The sequence below is a fragment of the Brachyhypopomus gauderio genome, chromosome 8, assembly GCF_052324685.1.
Source record: "Brachyhypopomus gauderio isolate BG-103 chromosome 8, BGAUD_0.2, whole genome shotgun sequence".
In the NCBI taxonomy this organism is placed as follows: Eukaryota; Metazoa; Chordata; class Actinopteri; order Gymnotiformes; family Hypopomidae; genus Brachyhypopomus; species Brachyhypopomus gauderio.
Window position 1 is genome coordinate 26,866,238 of NC_135218.1, and position 17,311 is coordinate 26,883,548.

The following is a 17,311-nucleotide window of genomic DNA, read 5'->3' on the forward strand; positions in this document are numbered from 1 at the left end:
TGCATGTTCTTGTCTGTGCTGATTTCTTTGGCGTTTTCCCCTCACTGTATTCAGCTTCCCAGGTGGTGCAGAAAGCTGCCTGTAAGTATACGCAGAGCGCACATGAGTGTGTGGTACCGACGCCCACCCAGTAGTGGCTGTAGTCAGTAGTGTGTGTAGTAATTAGGTATCTGTAGATGTCCTAGAAGAACGAGTCCGTCACATTTCATCAAAAGCTCCGGCCGTCTGAGTTTATGTCTCCGTGGAACTCGCAGCCCGTGTCTGAGTGAGAACCTCATTTCTCAGTGGGTCTCCGCCAGCAGGCTGGATTCCGTCTCGCTCCGTCTCACTCTCTTTCTCTCGCCTCCCTTCTCTTCCCGGCCCTGCGTCAGGACGAATCTCTTCAGCGGCTGCAGAAGGAGTCTGAGGCGCTGCAGAAATCGTACGCCCACTACTTCGACATGACGATCATCAACAACGAGATCGACGACACCATCCGGCTGCTGGAGGAGGCCATCAGTCTGGTGTCCACCACTGCTCAGTGGGTGCCGGTGTCTTGGGTCTACTAGTGCCGTCTGCGGGCCACACCGCTCACCCACGGGCCCAATCTCACCCTCTCCTCCAAGAAGAACCACCCACACGCCCTTAATCCACTCAGCACCTCCAGTCCATGTGGTGACATCATCGAGACCCTCCTGTGGGACTGCAAAAGGCGTAGTCTTGTATATAACTAAACATATAAATATATAAATATGAATATAAAATAATAAATATGGTCCTGTACTTATAGCTAGGGGTCGACATTTTATACTTTGTTTTTGAATGAACGAGACGGCGTCTCAGAACAATGACGAGCACAGTAAGATGTTGGGGGTGTGGTATCAGGGGCTCCGCCCTGTGGGGGAGGAGAAACAGGTGCCCCTCCCAGTCCAACCCCCCCGGGCCCCTGGTGCTTCAGACTGGGTAGGAGAAGCCCCTCCTCCCGTCACAGTCCCAACCTCAGCCCAGTACGACCCCCCCGGCCATGGTCACCGCCGCAGCCCGTAGACCGAAGACAAGCACATTTGGCCCCCAGTCCTTATTAATTTTTGAGAACCGTCTGCATGGACTCTGCAGTGGAAGCTCACTGACGTTATCTGGGTCTCTCACAGTCAACACTCTCTACTCATTCCTGTTTACAACTCTCAGTTTGCACAATGGACAATGGGGAGGATGAGGGCTGCTCCCTCTCTCTCTCTCTCCCTCTCTCTCTTCTCTGCCCCCCCCCCCTCTCTCTCAAACCTTTTTTTTTCTCTGAAGTCCCCCAATTTCTCTCCAAGTAAATCCTTAAAATGATTCAAGAGTGCGGTGTGTTGGTGTTTCCAGTGTAAACTTGTCTACTGCAGAGAATATCTTGGTCATTTGGAAGACCAGTAAAAACAAAACAAAAAAAAAGAATCTTGTCCAAGGGAGGTCGGGGAGACAGACGGACACCTATGCACATCCCTGGAGCTCTGGGTGACCCTCTGAGTGGACGTTTATCATGCCCTGTGAAGTGATGTGTTTGTAAACTGTCTTCAGATTTGATTTGTTGTGTGGGTGGGGGGAAGATAGTCATTACTGGGTCCACCATTTCAGAAACGTGTTGTCTTAAGAGTATTATTGTTTTCTGTTTATCCCAAGAAGATGGAAACTGAGGGGATTTTATTGTGTGTAAATGTTTCAATGGTGCGTACATTATGCGAGTGAAATGAAGAATTGGTGTGTGCATAAACATAAATGAACTCAGTATGTGACAAACTCTTCATTTCATTTCCCTGTGTAAATCTCTAAAAATAGCATAGTTACTCATTAGTATGGTTTTTCTAAGTCTGCTTCCTTTCTTGTGTTGGGAAAGTAAACTGCTTTTGAATTCCCGCAAACGATGCTGTTCACCTCCCGTGTTTGCGGAACTGAAACGGTGACTTGTCCTTCCATCACGGGCCGACAGATGGCGCCAAATCTCTGTTTTGATTCCCACCCATTGTTCAATATTAAGCTCCTATTTCTGCCAGATATAACGGGTGAATAGAACATTGAGTATAAGGCAGACCGACACGTTTCATTATACGGGAGCTGACTTACACCAACGTTTTGAACATTATTCGCGTTTAGCTCCGTTATAGTGAGTAAAACGTAACTGCTCCTTGCGTTTGACTTTGACCGTTCCGGGGAGTCTGGAAATATCCTTGGAAAATAAAACCAGGGCAGAATAACGAGACAAATTAACAACATGCCCCAATTAACATTTTTCTAAAGACGTTAAACCGATGCAATATTCTTCATTCACTCCTACATATTCCCCAAATTGCAAACATCAAGAGTTCACTAGACACACACAGATGCACAAGGCTGAGATCATCTTCCGGGTTTACGGGTTCGGTGGTGGCCGCCGCCGCTCGGTAGTGACCTGGACAGGATCACGGAGACGGGACACGTCGCTGATGGACCTCGATCTCCTCCAGCTAAATACGGCTGTCATGACCAGTAGTTGCCTTTAAAACCCAAATAAGAGCGCCGTTATAGCGCAGACGCCCGGGTACCGTGGGCTAAACGGACCGAGTCTCGCAGACGTCCGCCGCACCGTGCACGTTAGACGCGGTTATAATCTCTTGTGTAGGGACAGTCGGCACATCGGGCCGGTGGAAGCGACGCTGCACCGCCATATTGAGCAGACCTGCTGGTCCGGAGCGGAGTGGGACTGGTGGTACTGGTGGTACTGGTGGTGTTGAGGGAGGAGGGGGAGAGAGAGCTGCTGGTGACGCAGGAAAACACCCAAATAGGAGACGAGACATACAGGGGGAGCGACACCACCACAGCAGACCAACGCAGGCCTGAACGGCCCGTCAAAGACACGCCACCGCCGCCCTGGACCGCGGAACACAGACCGGACCGGCGCTAATGAGGAAGTCGCGTCTAATTTCTGGGTAAGTAGCGTTAGCATGCTGCTATTTCGATAGCTCGCTGTCTTAGCTAGCTGGTTGTCTTTATATATTCTGTGTCAGCGGGATCATCGGCGTGTGCACCGACTAATGTCACGGATGCGCGGCGTGTACGAGCGGCGAGACTCCAGCCTCGACGGTGCGGACCGTGACGAGATTAACGGCGGTTAATGGGCGTAGAAGCCGGCTGTGTGTGTGTGTGTGTGTGTGTGTGTGTGTGTTTTGATGAAGCAAAATTGCTGACGGGGCCGAGCTGGGTCTCCCGCCGTCACGGGGCGAAACGCTCTCTGCGCTCCGTGGCGAACGTCGGGGGTGTTTGGCGAGTCCCCCCCCCAGCCGCAACGGTCAGCGGTGAGCGGCAGGCGGGAGGACAAACGGCTCGGAGAGCGCGAACACGGACGCGTTAGCGGGCTAGCTTAGCTTAGCTTGTTAGCCTAGCCTAGCTTAGCCAGTTAGCCTAGCCTAGCTTAGCCAGTTAGCCTAGCCTAAATAACGTCGTTGTGTACGGCGCGCGAGCGCAGCGCCATTAATAACACTGCTAGCTAGCTAACTAGGCCTCGGCTACACATTATCGGTCAGTCAGCTAAACAACACAGTCTTATAGGCGGTGAATATATATATATATATATATATATATATATATATATATATATATATATGAACATTGTATATACATTAGTGTATATATATATATATATATATATATATATATATATATATATATATTGTGCAGCCTGACACAGCCTGAGTTCAGCAACTTTAAAGCGCCGTTGCTGAGTGAGAGGCTAAGACGCAAAGTTGTTGTTGCTAGCTGGCCCACCAGCCTGTACTGGGTGACTTTAATGGACCAGGCGGCGCTCCGGTCACCGCGTCTTCCAGCGACAGCGCCCGTAACGGCCGGTTTCCAGCGACGCCCCAGGTAACCTGGTTAAGGGACGTGCGGGGAGCTGTGGTGTGTGTTTCTGTGGCTCAACATCAGTCGTTAGTGATGGCGAGAGAGCTCCAGCTAACTGCACTTGAGTTGTTTAGGTGATGGGATGGCAGTTCCGACATGTGTGGTGTTTCGTAGTGCATTACAACTTGTTTCAGCTCTGATGTACGTTGCTGTTTTTCACAGGCAAGAGAAAACACCGAGCCAGCCTCTTTCACAATAGTTCATGCTGTGGAGCCCATGAAGGATAACGGGCATGTCGGCAGATGGAGGCGCCTCTGAAACACTTGGGAGGGTCTCTCCTGGACACTTGGGAGTTTATATGATGGGCTAATTTACATTCTCTATTCTCTCATTTCGTGTATCTAACTCTTGGTGGTGATGCTGGTTAAACTGTTTACACCTGTTTCATAATATTATGACATGGTCTATAAATTGAATTGAAGGTGGTTAAGAAAGATGGTGTCACTGGGGTTTTCACTCCAGGGGACGTGTATCTATGTACCTGTTTGGATGTGCCATTTTAGTTTTTAAATACGTCCCTTCTGTACGGGTTTTTGAGTGCAGTAATCATTGTGGATGCTTTTGGCTTTTTGGCAGACTGGAATGACCAGTTTTCTGCTGAACGTGAAGAATTGACTGATGCTTGTCTGTCTAACATGCGCACAGCTGGTTATCTAGCTAAAAAAGGCTGCCATTGGAGGTTGCTCGGGCAGTTCTGTGGTCATAGGAACGTATTGATTGTGAATGTGTGCTTTTTGAAACGTCTGTCATTTTTTGGTCCTATGATGTAGCTTTCTAAAAGTCACATAGATTGCTTCCTGACCTTTCATATGTGATATATTTTTTTTTACCATCTTGCTTTTTCCTTTTTTGAAAGTCATTGCAGGGTAGAGTCCTCAAGGGCTCCAGACAAACAGCCCTGACGGACGGACTGCTCAAACACCTGCAGGACAGGATGTTGTTCTCATATCACTTCCTGAAACCAGGCATAAAATGCAGAGCTGCATAGGACGTGTGCAGGAACTAGAAGCTAAAGGCAGATTTGCCTAAAACCTTTAAGCATGGCAGTCACGCCAAGGGGAGACGGTGAAGCTAAATGAATTAGAATGCTATGAAGACTATTGGCTTATTGGATAGTGCTAACAGTAACTACTGTTTAATTTTCACCCAGGCTTGTAATGTTGGATAGACCAGAGTGTTCTGGACTGGGGTGATTTTCTTTTACAAACCCAGACTTTTGTATTTCTGCCATGTTTGTGTTGGAGTTGAGGGGCAGCCTGGGGTAGAGACAGGCTTCGCATTTACGTTCCCTTATTGATTTAGGCTACCGCGAAAAATAAATGTTCGTCACTGTGCCACAGTAATAAACAGTTTATTATACTCTTATCTTTATTTAAATTGCCTTGTTTCTACGCTTTCTGGCTTTCTTTTACGTTGAACTTGTTATCCCTTACATATAGTGTAATAAAGCCAAAATATTTATATGGCATGCTTAAAAAGTAAAATGGTTTAAAACATACACAGTTAATCACTAGAAAATATTGTTTGGTGTCTTTCAAATACGTGTCCATATGACTTAAATAAATGTGCTCAAAATTATGAGTACTAAACAATATCTATGTTGGGTTAAGTGTTGTTTAATTAGTTTTAATAAATTGCAAATTAATAATAATACATTTTATCTATAAGCACCTTTCAGGATACTCAAGGACACTTTACAATAAGATAAGAATTGTACAATGTTCCGTATTGTACAGCTTTAATGTTGGTAAGAATGTATTAATTTTCTCAGTTCTGAAATTTCATATCGGTGGATCCCTGAAAAACATCAGGTTAAATTTTAGACATCAACATTGAATACTTGCCTGTATGAAGGCATATAGCCTACACATCTCTGTGTATAGGCATAGGCCTATTTAACATGTCTTACCTACATCTTACCTCAGTATCTTTGTGAACTTCTTCATGATGGCCAAGAGTTCTTGTATTTCTATTGTATTTTTTTTGAGAAACATAGTTTGTATTTTTTTGCAGAAACATAGAGACAGATTAAAACAGCCTAGAAAACATTTGTTTGCAATGAATTGCTGGATAATATAAAACAATTGTTCATTCACCTGACAATAATAATGCAATAATAGTTTTCATTAAAACTATTACTTTAAATTGATGTTTTTGTTCTAAAACCCTTAGTTGTCGTTTAGAAATGCTTAACTTAAGCAATTGAAACAGCATATTCTCTTAATCTGGGTCAAAAAATTTTTCCCCCGATTGTTATTCTATTTAGACAGAAAATAGGTTTGTACTGTAATTGATATTGTTTTGATATGAAATGTCAAAGCAGACATTGTCATATTCATAGATGATTGGCTCAGGTGGCTATTTGGGCAAGCTTAGGAATGAATCCTACTTGCTACCAACACATTATCTGGGTTTCAGGAATTAAATATTTGCTTGGTTTATTACAGAAATGGTTGGGTGACTTTGTTGACATTAGTGAAGGTTTTTATAATCGGTGCATTGTCGCTTTTTTTTTAACCCAAATTCCTTTTTGGAGAGAACAAAATGGTGACACGTTATCATTCACATACCATAGTGACCAGACTGCAAGGTTTTTTAACTACTAACTGAACTGCCCTAAACCAACAGTCTCTGCACACTTTATTAGCTACGTGTGTCTGTGTGTTTGAAGGAGCACCGTACATCTGGCATATTTGAATGTTAAACCATTCTGGGATGTTGGTGGATGGTAATGGTGGCTGTTGAGCTGGTGTAGGTTTATCACGCACCGAGATGCTGAGTTTGTTATTTCGTTATTTCCCCCTTCTTTAAAAGTCACTGCTGGGTTGACCACCATACAAATATATCCAGCCAACAGCAGCCAGTGCTGTGAGAAGCTGCACCGTTGAGCGATTCACAGATCGACGGCATAAATGAAACGAAGACGATGACGAATCGGTTTTTGTAAGAGATGTTTCTGGAAGGGAATGTAAAAATTACACACATTTCTTGAAAAATTGACAGTATATTTGGAGGAAATTTTTTAAACCAGATTGACACCGGCACTTTTTTAATGTCAAATTGCAACCTACAAAATGAAGAGAAAAATCTTAATATTTTATGGCAAAACCTGGTGAATAAGTGAACATACCCCTAAACAAATTATTTATAAAAGCTTTTTTTGATTGACTTTATTGGTCAGAGCCTCTTATTTTGGCAGTTTTTCCACTCTTGCAGTATTCCCCAGTCAGAAGTATCATAAACCTGTCAGATCTGAAAGGCGCTTCCTGTGCACAGCTGTCTACAGGTCTGTGCTCTGGCTGGGTCGTTCCAAAACACAGACCAGGTTTTCAGAGTCCTTCCTCTGTTGATTTAGACGTATGCTTTGTGTCATTGTCATCCTGAAAGGTGAAATTCCTCGTGATCTTCAGCTTTCTAGCAGACGCCTGAAGGTTTTGCCCTGAACTTGTTGGATGGTGGTAGGAACTGGTCTGTAAACCCTGCCTGAAGCCATAGTTCAGACTGCAACCTACATGTTGATCCATGGGTATCATGTTCTTTTGGGGATATGCTCTTTATTTTGCACCAAGCATTTGGAGTTATGTTCAAAATCGGACCATAACGTCTTTTTTTTTCTTCTTCTTCAAGGATTTAGGCAAACTGTATTGATCAAAGTGCAAACTGCTCCTCGTATGTTTTGTTGTTGTTTCGGTGTGTGATTCCATGCGTCTTCCACTCCACCCCAGACGTCTGGCTGCTACAGGAGATTCTCACGTGTGTGGAGCAGTGCTTGCCAGAAATTCCTGCAGATCTTTTCCTCTTGCCGTAGGGCTCTTAGCAGCTTCCTGGACCAGTTCTCATTCCTCTCGTTCCTCTTGCTGCTGATCTCTGTTTGATGATCGTCGTTATAGTGTGCTGTTCCATGGCATATCTAATGCTTTGGGAATGTTTCTGCACCCCTGTTCTGATTGATACGTTCAGCACAGAGAACCTGTTCACCCTCTCTAAACTCTTTGTGGACCGTGTCTTTTGCAGTATGATGCAGCCATGAGATCATGACGAAAATGCTGCAGGAGCAGAGGATCTCTAGGTAACATCAATTGATGGCAGGTGTTTACTAACTACTGTTGAGGTTAACACACCAGTTTGAATAGGTTTGGGTTGTCCTGGTGTATTTAACAAAGTGGTTGTTGGGTGTGAAATGGCTTCAGTTAAGTTTGTTCTCTTTCCGTGAGTTTTGGTTTGGAAGTGAACTTTAAAAAAAATATTTGTCAGTTCTATTATAGACGGGGGAACACACGAGAATTAATTTCTGTATGTAGGTTTATACTCAAATGGTGTTTGTGACATTAATTCTCCTTGCAAAAGTTACTTAAGGTTATGCAGCTATAAAGAATAAATGAATGACAAGGTTGTCAGTGATGTTCAGATGTTCCTAGCCCAAGGCCAGTGGCTAATACCTTTTAATGTCTTGTTGGAGTGACTTGCTAGTGCTGGTTTTAAACATCATCAATAGTTTAACGCTTTGCCATTTCATCTGGTACTTTATTTCAGAATACAATACACTTGCTTCTTAAAGGTAAACAAAAAAACACTTATTGTAGTTAGAGGTGACCAGCAGAGGCGTGCTATGAGTGCACTGCTCAGCAAGTTAAAATGGGTTCATTTAGTTTAAAATAACTAATTGGTTTGATGCATAAATTCATAGAAATCTAGAGCAATAATGACCAATGCAAATACGTTAATGCTAAAAAGTAGAGTAACTTACTAGTACTTCATTGATATAATGTTAGTTTCCCTGCGTGGGGTGTGTGTGTGTGTGTGTGTGTGTGTGTGTGTGTGTGTGTGTGTGTGTGTAATATAAAAATCATATAGGCATAGTAGTACCATAGTACCTTATCTGAGCTGTTTCCAGGTCTGCACTCTCCTGGTCAGAGATCTCTCTTTTCTGGGATCGGCTGGAGTTATCCTCCCAGTTTGGAGGGCTCGCTTGTAGAGAGTTGATATCGGGCCGTCCCTATCTGGGTTCATATGTTCAACAACTGCCCTGCGGTTGATCGTTCTGGAGTGGCAGGCTAACTGTAGTTTAAAACATTATTGTGACTTTCTACAATTTAACAACCTACTGTCCAATATTGTACTCGGAGAACGAGTCCCTCTGTATGGTGCTGAGTTTTGATCTCGGCGGTTGTCGTCACGGCGTTGTGGTTGAATTAGCCGCGCGTTTTAGCTTGACCTACGTATCGTTTCCCGTCCGTGAACGTGGTGATTTGTAAGCCCTGGCTGACCTGCAGTGTGTTCAGCCCAGCGGTCCACGCCCACGCCAGAACACGTGAGGCCCACCTCCACGCCACCGCAGCTCCACGCCCACGTCAGAACACGTGAGGCACACGTGACTGGAGAGCCAGTTTGGCACCGGTCCTGCTCCCATGATGATGAGGAGGAGAGTCTTCCTCATGGGTCATTCATCCACCTCTTTGGCCTTAGTAGGTTTTTGGAGTACTGTCGATGTTCAAAACAACCAAACTCACTGGGATTTAATATTATTTAATCAGTTCATTATGACTCTGATTATAAGATCATTTCCTTTAACCGTAAATAAAACTGCTTAATAATAGTGTTGTTGGGTATTATGGCATCTCATCAACGGGGGGCCACAGTATAAACTCAATAAAAAAAGTGCAGTGTTGCCTGGGAAACATTTGCACGTAGGAGTGTGCAGTGGGGAAGGTGTAGAGTGCTCACACTTGTTGTGGGGGTGTCGACACGTTCTCGAGCAGCACAGGTTTCCCTGTCGTCCAGCTCTGGAGAAGTCAAAGCTGACGACTGCAGAGTCCAGGCTGCTGTCCAGCATCTGGGCTCTGTGCTGTGCCTGTAAGCGCCATTAGTTTGACCACAGATGCAAATGACAAGTCATTATAGACTTTTTTTTTTTTTTCTGGGGTCGTAGGACTGCTTACCTTTATCCTCTAGGTCAGGGGTGGCCAACCCACGGCTCGCGAGCCGCATGCGGCTCTTTGCCTGGTTTCATGCGGCTCCCCAGCCGGTCCGCGGGCTCACCTGCACGAACGGGGCGACACACTGCTACATTTTCGTGGTGCGCGGTTAGTTTACAAGCCTAGCGAGCCGCTAATACTTTTAAACCCGGCGTAGTGGAAAACACGCATTTGACTGTCTTCACAGCTAATAATTTACACTCGCCACCCCAACCCCTCCCCCGACCCCCCCCCGCTCAACAGATTACCCTCGCCCCCCCGCTCAACAATCTACACTCGCCCATGTACGATGTGGCTCTTTGCCGTAACACAGTAAGAAAAGTGGCTCTTGGTCTATGACGGGTTGGCCACCCCTGCTCTAGGTATTTACCCCTTCTCTGTGTATTTACCCCTGCTTTTTGCCTGAAATATGTGCATTGCTCTTGGTTCTAAAAGATGATGTGTAGTCAAATCATATGAATCAGTAAATACTTCAAAGAGTGATGTAAGACTAATTTAAAAGACTTACATGCTTAATTTAAAAATCTAAGATGCCTAACAAAATAATCTAAAAATGAAAAAGCTAGTTCTCACATGTCTGACCGTCTCAACAGTGTTGACTTTCAAAAACGCTCCATTAAATCCAGAAAGTACATGAAGAGTCCATGTTGACCATCGTTAGTGGCACCAACCGGAGAACTGACCAGCTGGCCAAGGTTTTTAGTGATAGGGTTTTATTTTACGTCCTCCTGATGTGTTTAAAAATGGTGCCGACTTCAAAGACAGTGAGTGGTCGATAAACCTAGCTGGAAGAATCCTTCTCACCCGTGTTGTGTGACCAGGTCTGCCTGATTCATGATGTTAAGCTAATAACCAATTCATCTCTAATTCACTGCAAAAGGCTCCAGCGAATCTGTTCTCTTGGTCATTAGCTGCTATTTATATGCACATGTGTAAAATACATGCATATAAAATGCATTACTTTTATAATATGAGAATGAAATCTGGATATACCGAGTAAGCATAAATGATAATTATCTGCTGCTAAATGCATGGATATTCTGTGTTTATTAAAAATGCATAACCAGGTAATTGTATTCATCATTTCCTCACGTGTCCTTTATAGAACAGGAAGTCATTAGTCAGTCTCATTATTGCACATCTATCTGAATATCGGGCTGGAAAAGCAGTTTTTATTTCAGCTTTACTTCATTAACCGCCCCAAACACATCCAGGCGGCAGGAACCTTACATCACCTTCCCAGACTCCAGTGCTGAGAACACGGGCCACGAAAGCTCGCACGACCAGGCATTTGTGTCTAACTGTGTAAACACAGAGCAATGAGTTGACCTGTTTTATCAGCGCAAACTTTACTGAGCCGGCTACTTACGTGTGTGTGTGTGTGTGTGTCTGTGTGCGCGCGCGTGTGTGTGTGGGGGGGGGGGGGGGGGTACTGTTAAAGTGTTCCAGTGACACAGATCAGTGGAGCTGCTCAGCGTTCTATAAATAATATGGTGCAGTGTATAGTGACAACAGTGTGCCGTGTCTTCCCAGCAATAGCATGCGTCTGTATCTCGATCTTGCACCATACCGTTTAAACGCTGTGTTTAACAGGTTTGAGAAACAGCTGGCTTGTGGTGTAGATGGATTGTGGGTAAAGGTTGTTTTAGGGCGGTTGAACTGGTGTAGAGCGTTTTGTATGTTGCTGTGCGCTCTGCGCGCTTCAGAAGCGGCGAAGCGTTTCTGTGGTGTCGTCTGCGTACGGCTCGGGTGGCGGTCGCAGGATGGGCGATCACAGCTGGTGAGCGTGGAGCTCTGACCTTTCTCCACGAGGGTCGTGCTGGCACTGCAGAGCGCCAGGCGTCAGCAGAGACACCCCAGGCCTGTGCTGGTGTTTGATCGTTCCCTTCACCTCCGTTCCTCTGAAGGACGGGAGCCGCAGAAGAACTTTGGCTTCTATCGTTTTACTTCTAGTGTTGAAGTTTAATAGTAATAATAGTTACTAGTAAGTTTAATAGTAATAATAGTTACTAGTAAGTTTAATAGTAATAATAGTTACTAGTAAGTTTAATAGTAATAATAGTTACTAGTAAGTTTAATAGTAATAATAGTTACTAATAAGTTTAATAGTAATAATAGTTACTAGTAGTTTCTTTCTCTTTTGATGGGTTTTCTTCTTCTCAACTGTGGCATTTACCCACCTGTGTGTCCTTAACCTTGCAGGTTATGCAATGGTCACTGCAACTCCACCTAAGACTCAGGTGCTTCTGTCCTGCTCGGTCGCCCCCACCCGCCCTGCTGCCCTCCAGGCAGTGATTTCCCACCTGCCTCCAGCCACATAAGCTGACAAGATTGCAAAGATCTGCCAGGCGTCGAGCATGCCGGCCACCACCCGGGGCTCCCCTGTGGGGGGGCAGCGATGGACAGGGCCAGAGTCAGGCTCCGGACGGCCAGAGTCAACCCCTGCTGCCCCACAACCAGGTGTGTGTGTGTGTGTGTGTGTGTGTGTGCGTGCACACGGTGCATGGTATGATCAATAAATATGAAACATGGAAGGAACCGGAACGAAGAATGAATGTCTGTGTGTGTAGACCCCCTCTCCCAGCTCGTCTAACGAGACGTCTCCGGTGAGTCCGGCAGAAGACCAGGGCCAGGCTGACCCTCAGCCAGCCGAGGTAGAGGAGGAACCTGCCTTCCCCCACGCAGACCTGGCCAAGCTGGACGACATGATCAACAGGTCCGTCACGCCGTAACGCTCCTGCCACAGGCCCAGACCACACGTTTCACTGCAGGCTGCTAGCATCTCCTCAAAACCTCTCACCGCTGTGCTGTGTGCTTGTTCTCATGGTGGTGGGGTTCTCATCAGCTTCTTGTACTGCTGTGTGTTCTCCACGTTCCTCCCCAGGCCCCGCTGGGTGGTCCCTGTCCTACCAAAAGGGGAGCTCGAGGTCCTGCTTGAAGCTGCTATTGATCTTAGTAAAAAAGGTAAGAGACAAACCCAAAAAAAATTAAAATGCTACTAAATATATGCTGCTAAATCTAACTCGAGCAGGATAATCAGGGTTCCTGTTGTCATTGGATTTGTGGGATATCAGAAATGGAAAGTCGGGGGATTTGAGCTTGTTTTTTTGGCCAAGTCATGGAATTTCATGGAATTTTGTTTGTAGCATCTTTAAATGATAGTTGACCTTATTACCATGTTGTATTTCCACACGTGTCCTGTATAGTGTGTCTGGGTTCGGTGTTACGCGTGCTTCATTTTTTTCCATGCCCATTTAACAAAGCTGGCGTACTTTCCTTACAGGTCATGGAAACGAATTTGACATTCAAGTTTAGAGTTTGCGTGGCGTTTCCAAATCACCCTCCTCTTTGTGGTTGGAGTTCTGATGGTGTTTCCTCCTCCGTGTCCCTGCAGGGCTGGACGTGAAGTCTGAGGCCTGTCAGAGGTTTTTCCGAGACGGCTTGACGATCTCGTTCACCAAAATTCTTACGGACGAAGCAGTGAGTGGCTGGAAGTTTGAGATTCATGTGAGTGTCCAACTCCTGTTTGAGGCAGCCGTAACCACCTCACCTGATAACAGCAGTGTTCTCCATACCAGAACCACCAGAGTTATTAATGTTATTGATATTCTCTGCTGCACAGAGATGCATCATCAACAACACACACCGCCTCACGGAGCTCTGTGTGGTCAAGCTATCTCAAGACTGGTTTCCTCTGCTCGAGCTGCTCGCCATGGCCACCAACCCCCACTGCAAGTTTCACATTTACAATGGGACACGCCCATCCGAGAGCATTCCGACTGGGGCCCAGCTAGCGGACGACGAGCTCTTCGCACGTCCACCGGACCCTCGTTCACCTAAGGTGTCCCAAACTTAAACTGAAACAGTGACTTGTACGATTAAAATAAGCACAGGACTGGATTTTGTGGAACATTTCTTGTTGGATTGCTCTGATGGTGTGAAGCTTTTCACCGGTTCAGGTTCAACTGTGATTTATTGTCTATATATGTTATTATCTCTGTATGTTCAGGGCTGGCTGGTCGACCTCATCAATAAGTTTGGCACGCTGAATGGCTTTCAGATCCTACATGATCGTTTCATGGGTGGCCAGGCTCTTAATGTGCAAATAATTGCAGCACTTATCAAGTAAGATCTCTCTCTCTCTCTCTCTCTCTCTCTCTCTCTCTCTCTCTCTCTCTCTCTCTCTCTCTCTCTCTCTCTCTCTCTCTCTCTCTCTCTCTTATACATGCACACACAATCACTTTCTCTGCACAACTCTGTCACATGCACTCTCACCTCTCTGTCACGCCCCCTCCCCCCCCTCTCTCTCTCTCTCTCTCTCTCTCTCTCTCTCTCTCTCTCTCTCTCTCTCTCTCTCTCTCTCTCTCTCTCTCTCTCCTCTCTCACACTCACACACACACACACACACACACACACACACACACACACACAAGGCCTTAAATGTTCCTTTCACAGTTTAGACCAAGTTTCCATTCTCCTTCATTACTTCTTTAATCATTGGATTTTTTTGTTCTTTTTTTCTCTTGCAGGCCATTTGGGCAATGTTATGAATTTTTGACGTTGCACACGGTGAAGAAGTTCTTCTTGCCTGTGATCGAGATGGTTCCTCAGTTTCTGGAGAACCTCACGGACGAAGAGCTCAAGAAGGAGGCCAAGAACGAGGCCAAGAACGATGCTCTATCTATGATCATCAAGTCCCTGAAGAATCTGGCGTCCAGAGTACCGGGTCAAGAAGAAACCGTTAAGAACTTAGAAATCTTTAGATTAAAAATGATCCTTAGGTACGTCGCCGTGAATTTATTAATCTGTTTCAGAATGTGTGTCGCTTGAAGTAAAACGTATCTCTGAGGATTGTTGCTTTAATTTAAACACGTTTGCTTTACTTTGTCTGTCTGATTGTGATGTCATTGAACCATTTTCACAGGTTATTGCAAATTTCTTCGTTTAACGGGAAGATGAACGCTTTAAACGAGGTGAACAAGGTGATCGCCAGCGTGTCGTATTACACCCATCGCCATGGCAACCCCGAGGAAGAGGAGTGGCTCACGGCGGAGAGAATGGCGGTAAGGACCGGTTGTTTAGGGTGGACACGCAAGACTTCAGAACCTGCAACCATTAACGGTTCCTCTCTGGTGTTGTTGTAGGAGTGGATTCAGCGGAACCACATTCTCTCCATCGTCCTGAGGGACAGTCTGCACCAGCCGCAGTACGTGGAGAAGCTGGAGAAGATCCTGCGTTTTGTCATCAAGGAGAAAGCCTTGACTCTACAGGACCTGGACAACATCTGGGCCGCGCAGGTACGGGACTCTGCGGGACAGGGACAGAGTGGGACGGGTGTGGGTGGTGGGGCACGTGGTTGGTGAGGTTCTCACTCCTGTCTCTGCCACTGTAGGCTGGTAAGCACGAGGCCATTGTGAAGAACGTCCATGACCTGCTGGCTAAACTAGCCTGGGATTTCTCACCTGAGCAGCTCGACCACCTGTTTGACTGCTTTAAGGTAAGAATCAGTCACCTTGGTAAAAAGGTTCATGCTTGATTGGGTGGGTCTGAGAGGGGGCGGGACTGGGCGTTGCCCCTGGTGGGTGGGTCTGAGGGGGGGGTGGGACTGGGTGTGGCCCCTGGTGGGTGTGTCTGAGAGGGGTGGGACTGGGGCGTGGTCCCTGGTGGGTGGGTCTGAGAGAGGGCGGGACTGGGGCGTGGTGCCTGGTGGGTGGGTCTGAGAGGGGGCGGGACTGGGTGTGGTGCCTGGTGGGTGGGTCTGAGAGAGGGCGGGACTGGGGCGTGGTGCCTGGTGGGTGGGTCTGAGAGAGGGCGGGACTGGGGCGTGGTGCCTGGTGGGTGTGTGAGAGGGGGCGGGACTGGGCGTGGCCCCTGGTGGGTGGGTCTGAGAGAGTGCGTTGTTCTCTCCGTGACAGGCGAGCTGGACGAACGCGAGTAAGAAGCAGCGTGAGAAGCTGCTGGAGCTGATCCGCAGGCTAGCTGAGGATGACAAGGACGGTGTGATGGCCCACAAGGTGCTCAGCCTGCTCTGGAACCTGGCGCACAGCGACGACGTCCCCGTCGACATCATGGACCAGGCCCTCAGTGCCCACATCAAGATTCTGGACTACAGCTGTTCCCAGGTCAGTCCAGTGAACGTCACCACGCTCTGCACTGATAGCAGTGTTGTTCCAGTTTATACAAATCCCCTTATCTCCTAATAAGAAGGACAACTTTCACGTTTTTTCCAAGTTAATGCGTGAGCGTTAGATTTTGAGCAGTAGTGTCAACAGCTGGTGGGACATAATCGTCTCTCTGGTGTCACTGAAGTTCTTCCTCTCATTCCTGTAGGACCGGGACACACAGAAGGTCCAGTGGATCGACCGTTTCATTGAGGAACTGCGAACCAATGAGAAGTGGGTGATCCCAGCCCTGAAGCAGATCAGGGAGATCTGTAGTCTGTTCGGAGAAGCTCCCCAGAACCTCAGGTCAGCGCCAGTGTTTGGGCCTTACCCAACACTTCCTGAACTACACAGTGTGATCCAGTCACGTTGCATTATGCTAAAGACCTTCTCTTGAGGCGTCTTCGCTGTGTGGCCTCACAAAATGGTTTTGTGGGAATCTCAGTTTAGCAGTTATTCATTTCTGCATTTTTGTGTTTCGTACCACTCAGTGTTGTATTTATGACATGGCCACATGTAATTTCTTTAACAGCGCAAAACACAGTATAAAAAAAGTCATGGTCACTTTTTTTGGCATTCATTAAAATGTCTAGTGCTTTCTCCTCATCCTGCTGTTACGTGTTTGTCCTCCCCGACTCGGCGTCTTCGTCCTCTGCGTGTCCGTCCCCCCTGACTCTGCGTGTTTGTCCCCAAAGCCAGACGCAGCGAAGCCCTCACGTGTTCTACCGTCATGACCTGATCAACCAGCTGCAGCACAACCACGCGCTGGTCACGCTGGTGGCCGAGAACCTGTCAGCCTACATGGAGACCATGAGACAGTTTGCTAAGGGTACGTGTGTGATCAAGGGTTCTGCTGAAGTACTGCACCTTCTAATAATCAACTCGCAAATATATATATATATATATATATAATATATATATATATATATATATATATATATATATATATATATATATATATATATATATATATATATAAATAAAAGTGCATGTTTTTGTGTGTGTGTGTGTGTGTGTGTGTGTGTGTGTGTAGAGCACCCAGGTTTTGATCCCCAGACTGTTCGAGTGGGCAGCCGTTACAGTCATGTACAGGAGGTTCAGGAGAGACTCAACTTCCTCAGGTCTGACATGCACAGATCCGGTGGCCCGTGTTTTTGTGTGTGTGTGTGATGGAATGACGTTTCAGCATTCGTCAGGCTGTGTTGTACACATTGTGTCTGAAAGTGTCTGTATTTCTGGATATATTCTGAGGAGAAGCATCTTGATTACACTGTGCTGAAG

The 17,311-nt window shown here is 46.3% G+C and overlaps 2 protein-coding genes across 10 annotated transcripts in view; both read left to right on the forward strand.

Moving 5' to 3' along the window:
- caskb (calcium/calmodulin-dependent serine protein kinase b) overlaps positions 1 to 1,747 on the forward strand; it is a 51,605-nt gene extending 49,858 nt beyond the window's left edge. For all 9 annotated transcript variants that reach the window (XM_077015946.1, XM_077015948.1, XM_077015950.1 and 6 more), the window contains one exon: positions 372 to 1,747. In XM_077015946.1, coding sequence (XP_076872061.1) covers positions 372 to 548 — 177 coding nt within the window. In that variant the 3' untranslated portion in view covers positions 549 to 1,747. The remainder of the gene's footprint in view (positions 1 to 371) is intronic.
- Positions 1,748 to 2,349: 602 nt separating this feature from the next.
- LOC143522188 (ubiquitin carboxyl-terminal hydrolase 9X-like) overlaps positions 2,350 to 17,311 on the forward strand; it is a 29,222-nt gene continuing 14,260 nt past the window's right edge. Inside the window, 16 exon segments of the mRNA XM_077015945.1 lie at positions 2,350 to 2,924; positions 12,072 to 12,256; positions 12,258 to 12,329; positions 12,440 to 12,585; positions 12,754 to 12,833; positions 13,264 to 13,376; positions 13,492 to 13,710; positions 13,879 to 13,994; positions 14,399 to 14,650; positions 14,794 to 14,932; positions 15,014 to 15,166; positions 15,262 to 15,366; positions 15,785 to 15,991; positions 16,200 to 16,336; positions 16,726 to 16,859; positions 17,064 to 17,151. Of these exon segments, the coding sequence (XP_076872060.1) occupies positions 12,227 to 12,256; positions 12,258 to 12,329; positions 12,440 to 12,585; positions 12,754 to 12,833; positions 13,264 to 13,376; positions 13,492 to 13,710; positions 13,879 to 13,994; positions 14,399 to 14,650; positions 14,794 to 14,932; positions 15,014 to 15,166; positions 15,262 to 15,366; positions 15,785 to 15,991; positions 16,200 to 16,336; positions 16,726 to 16,859; positions 17,064 to 17,151 (1,991 nt within the window). The 5' untranslated portion in view covers positions 2,350 to 2,924; positions 12,072 to 12,226.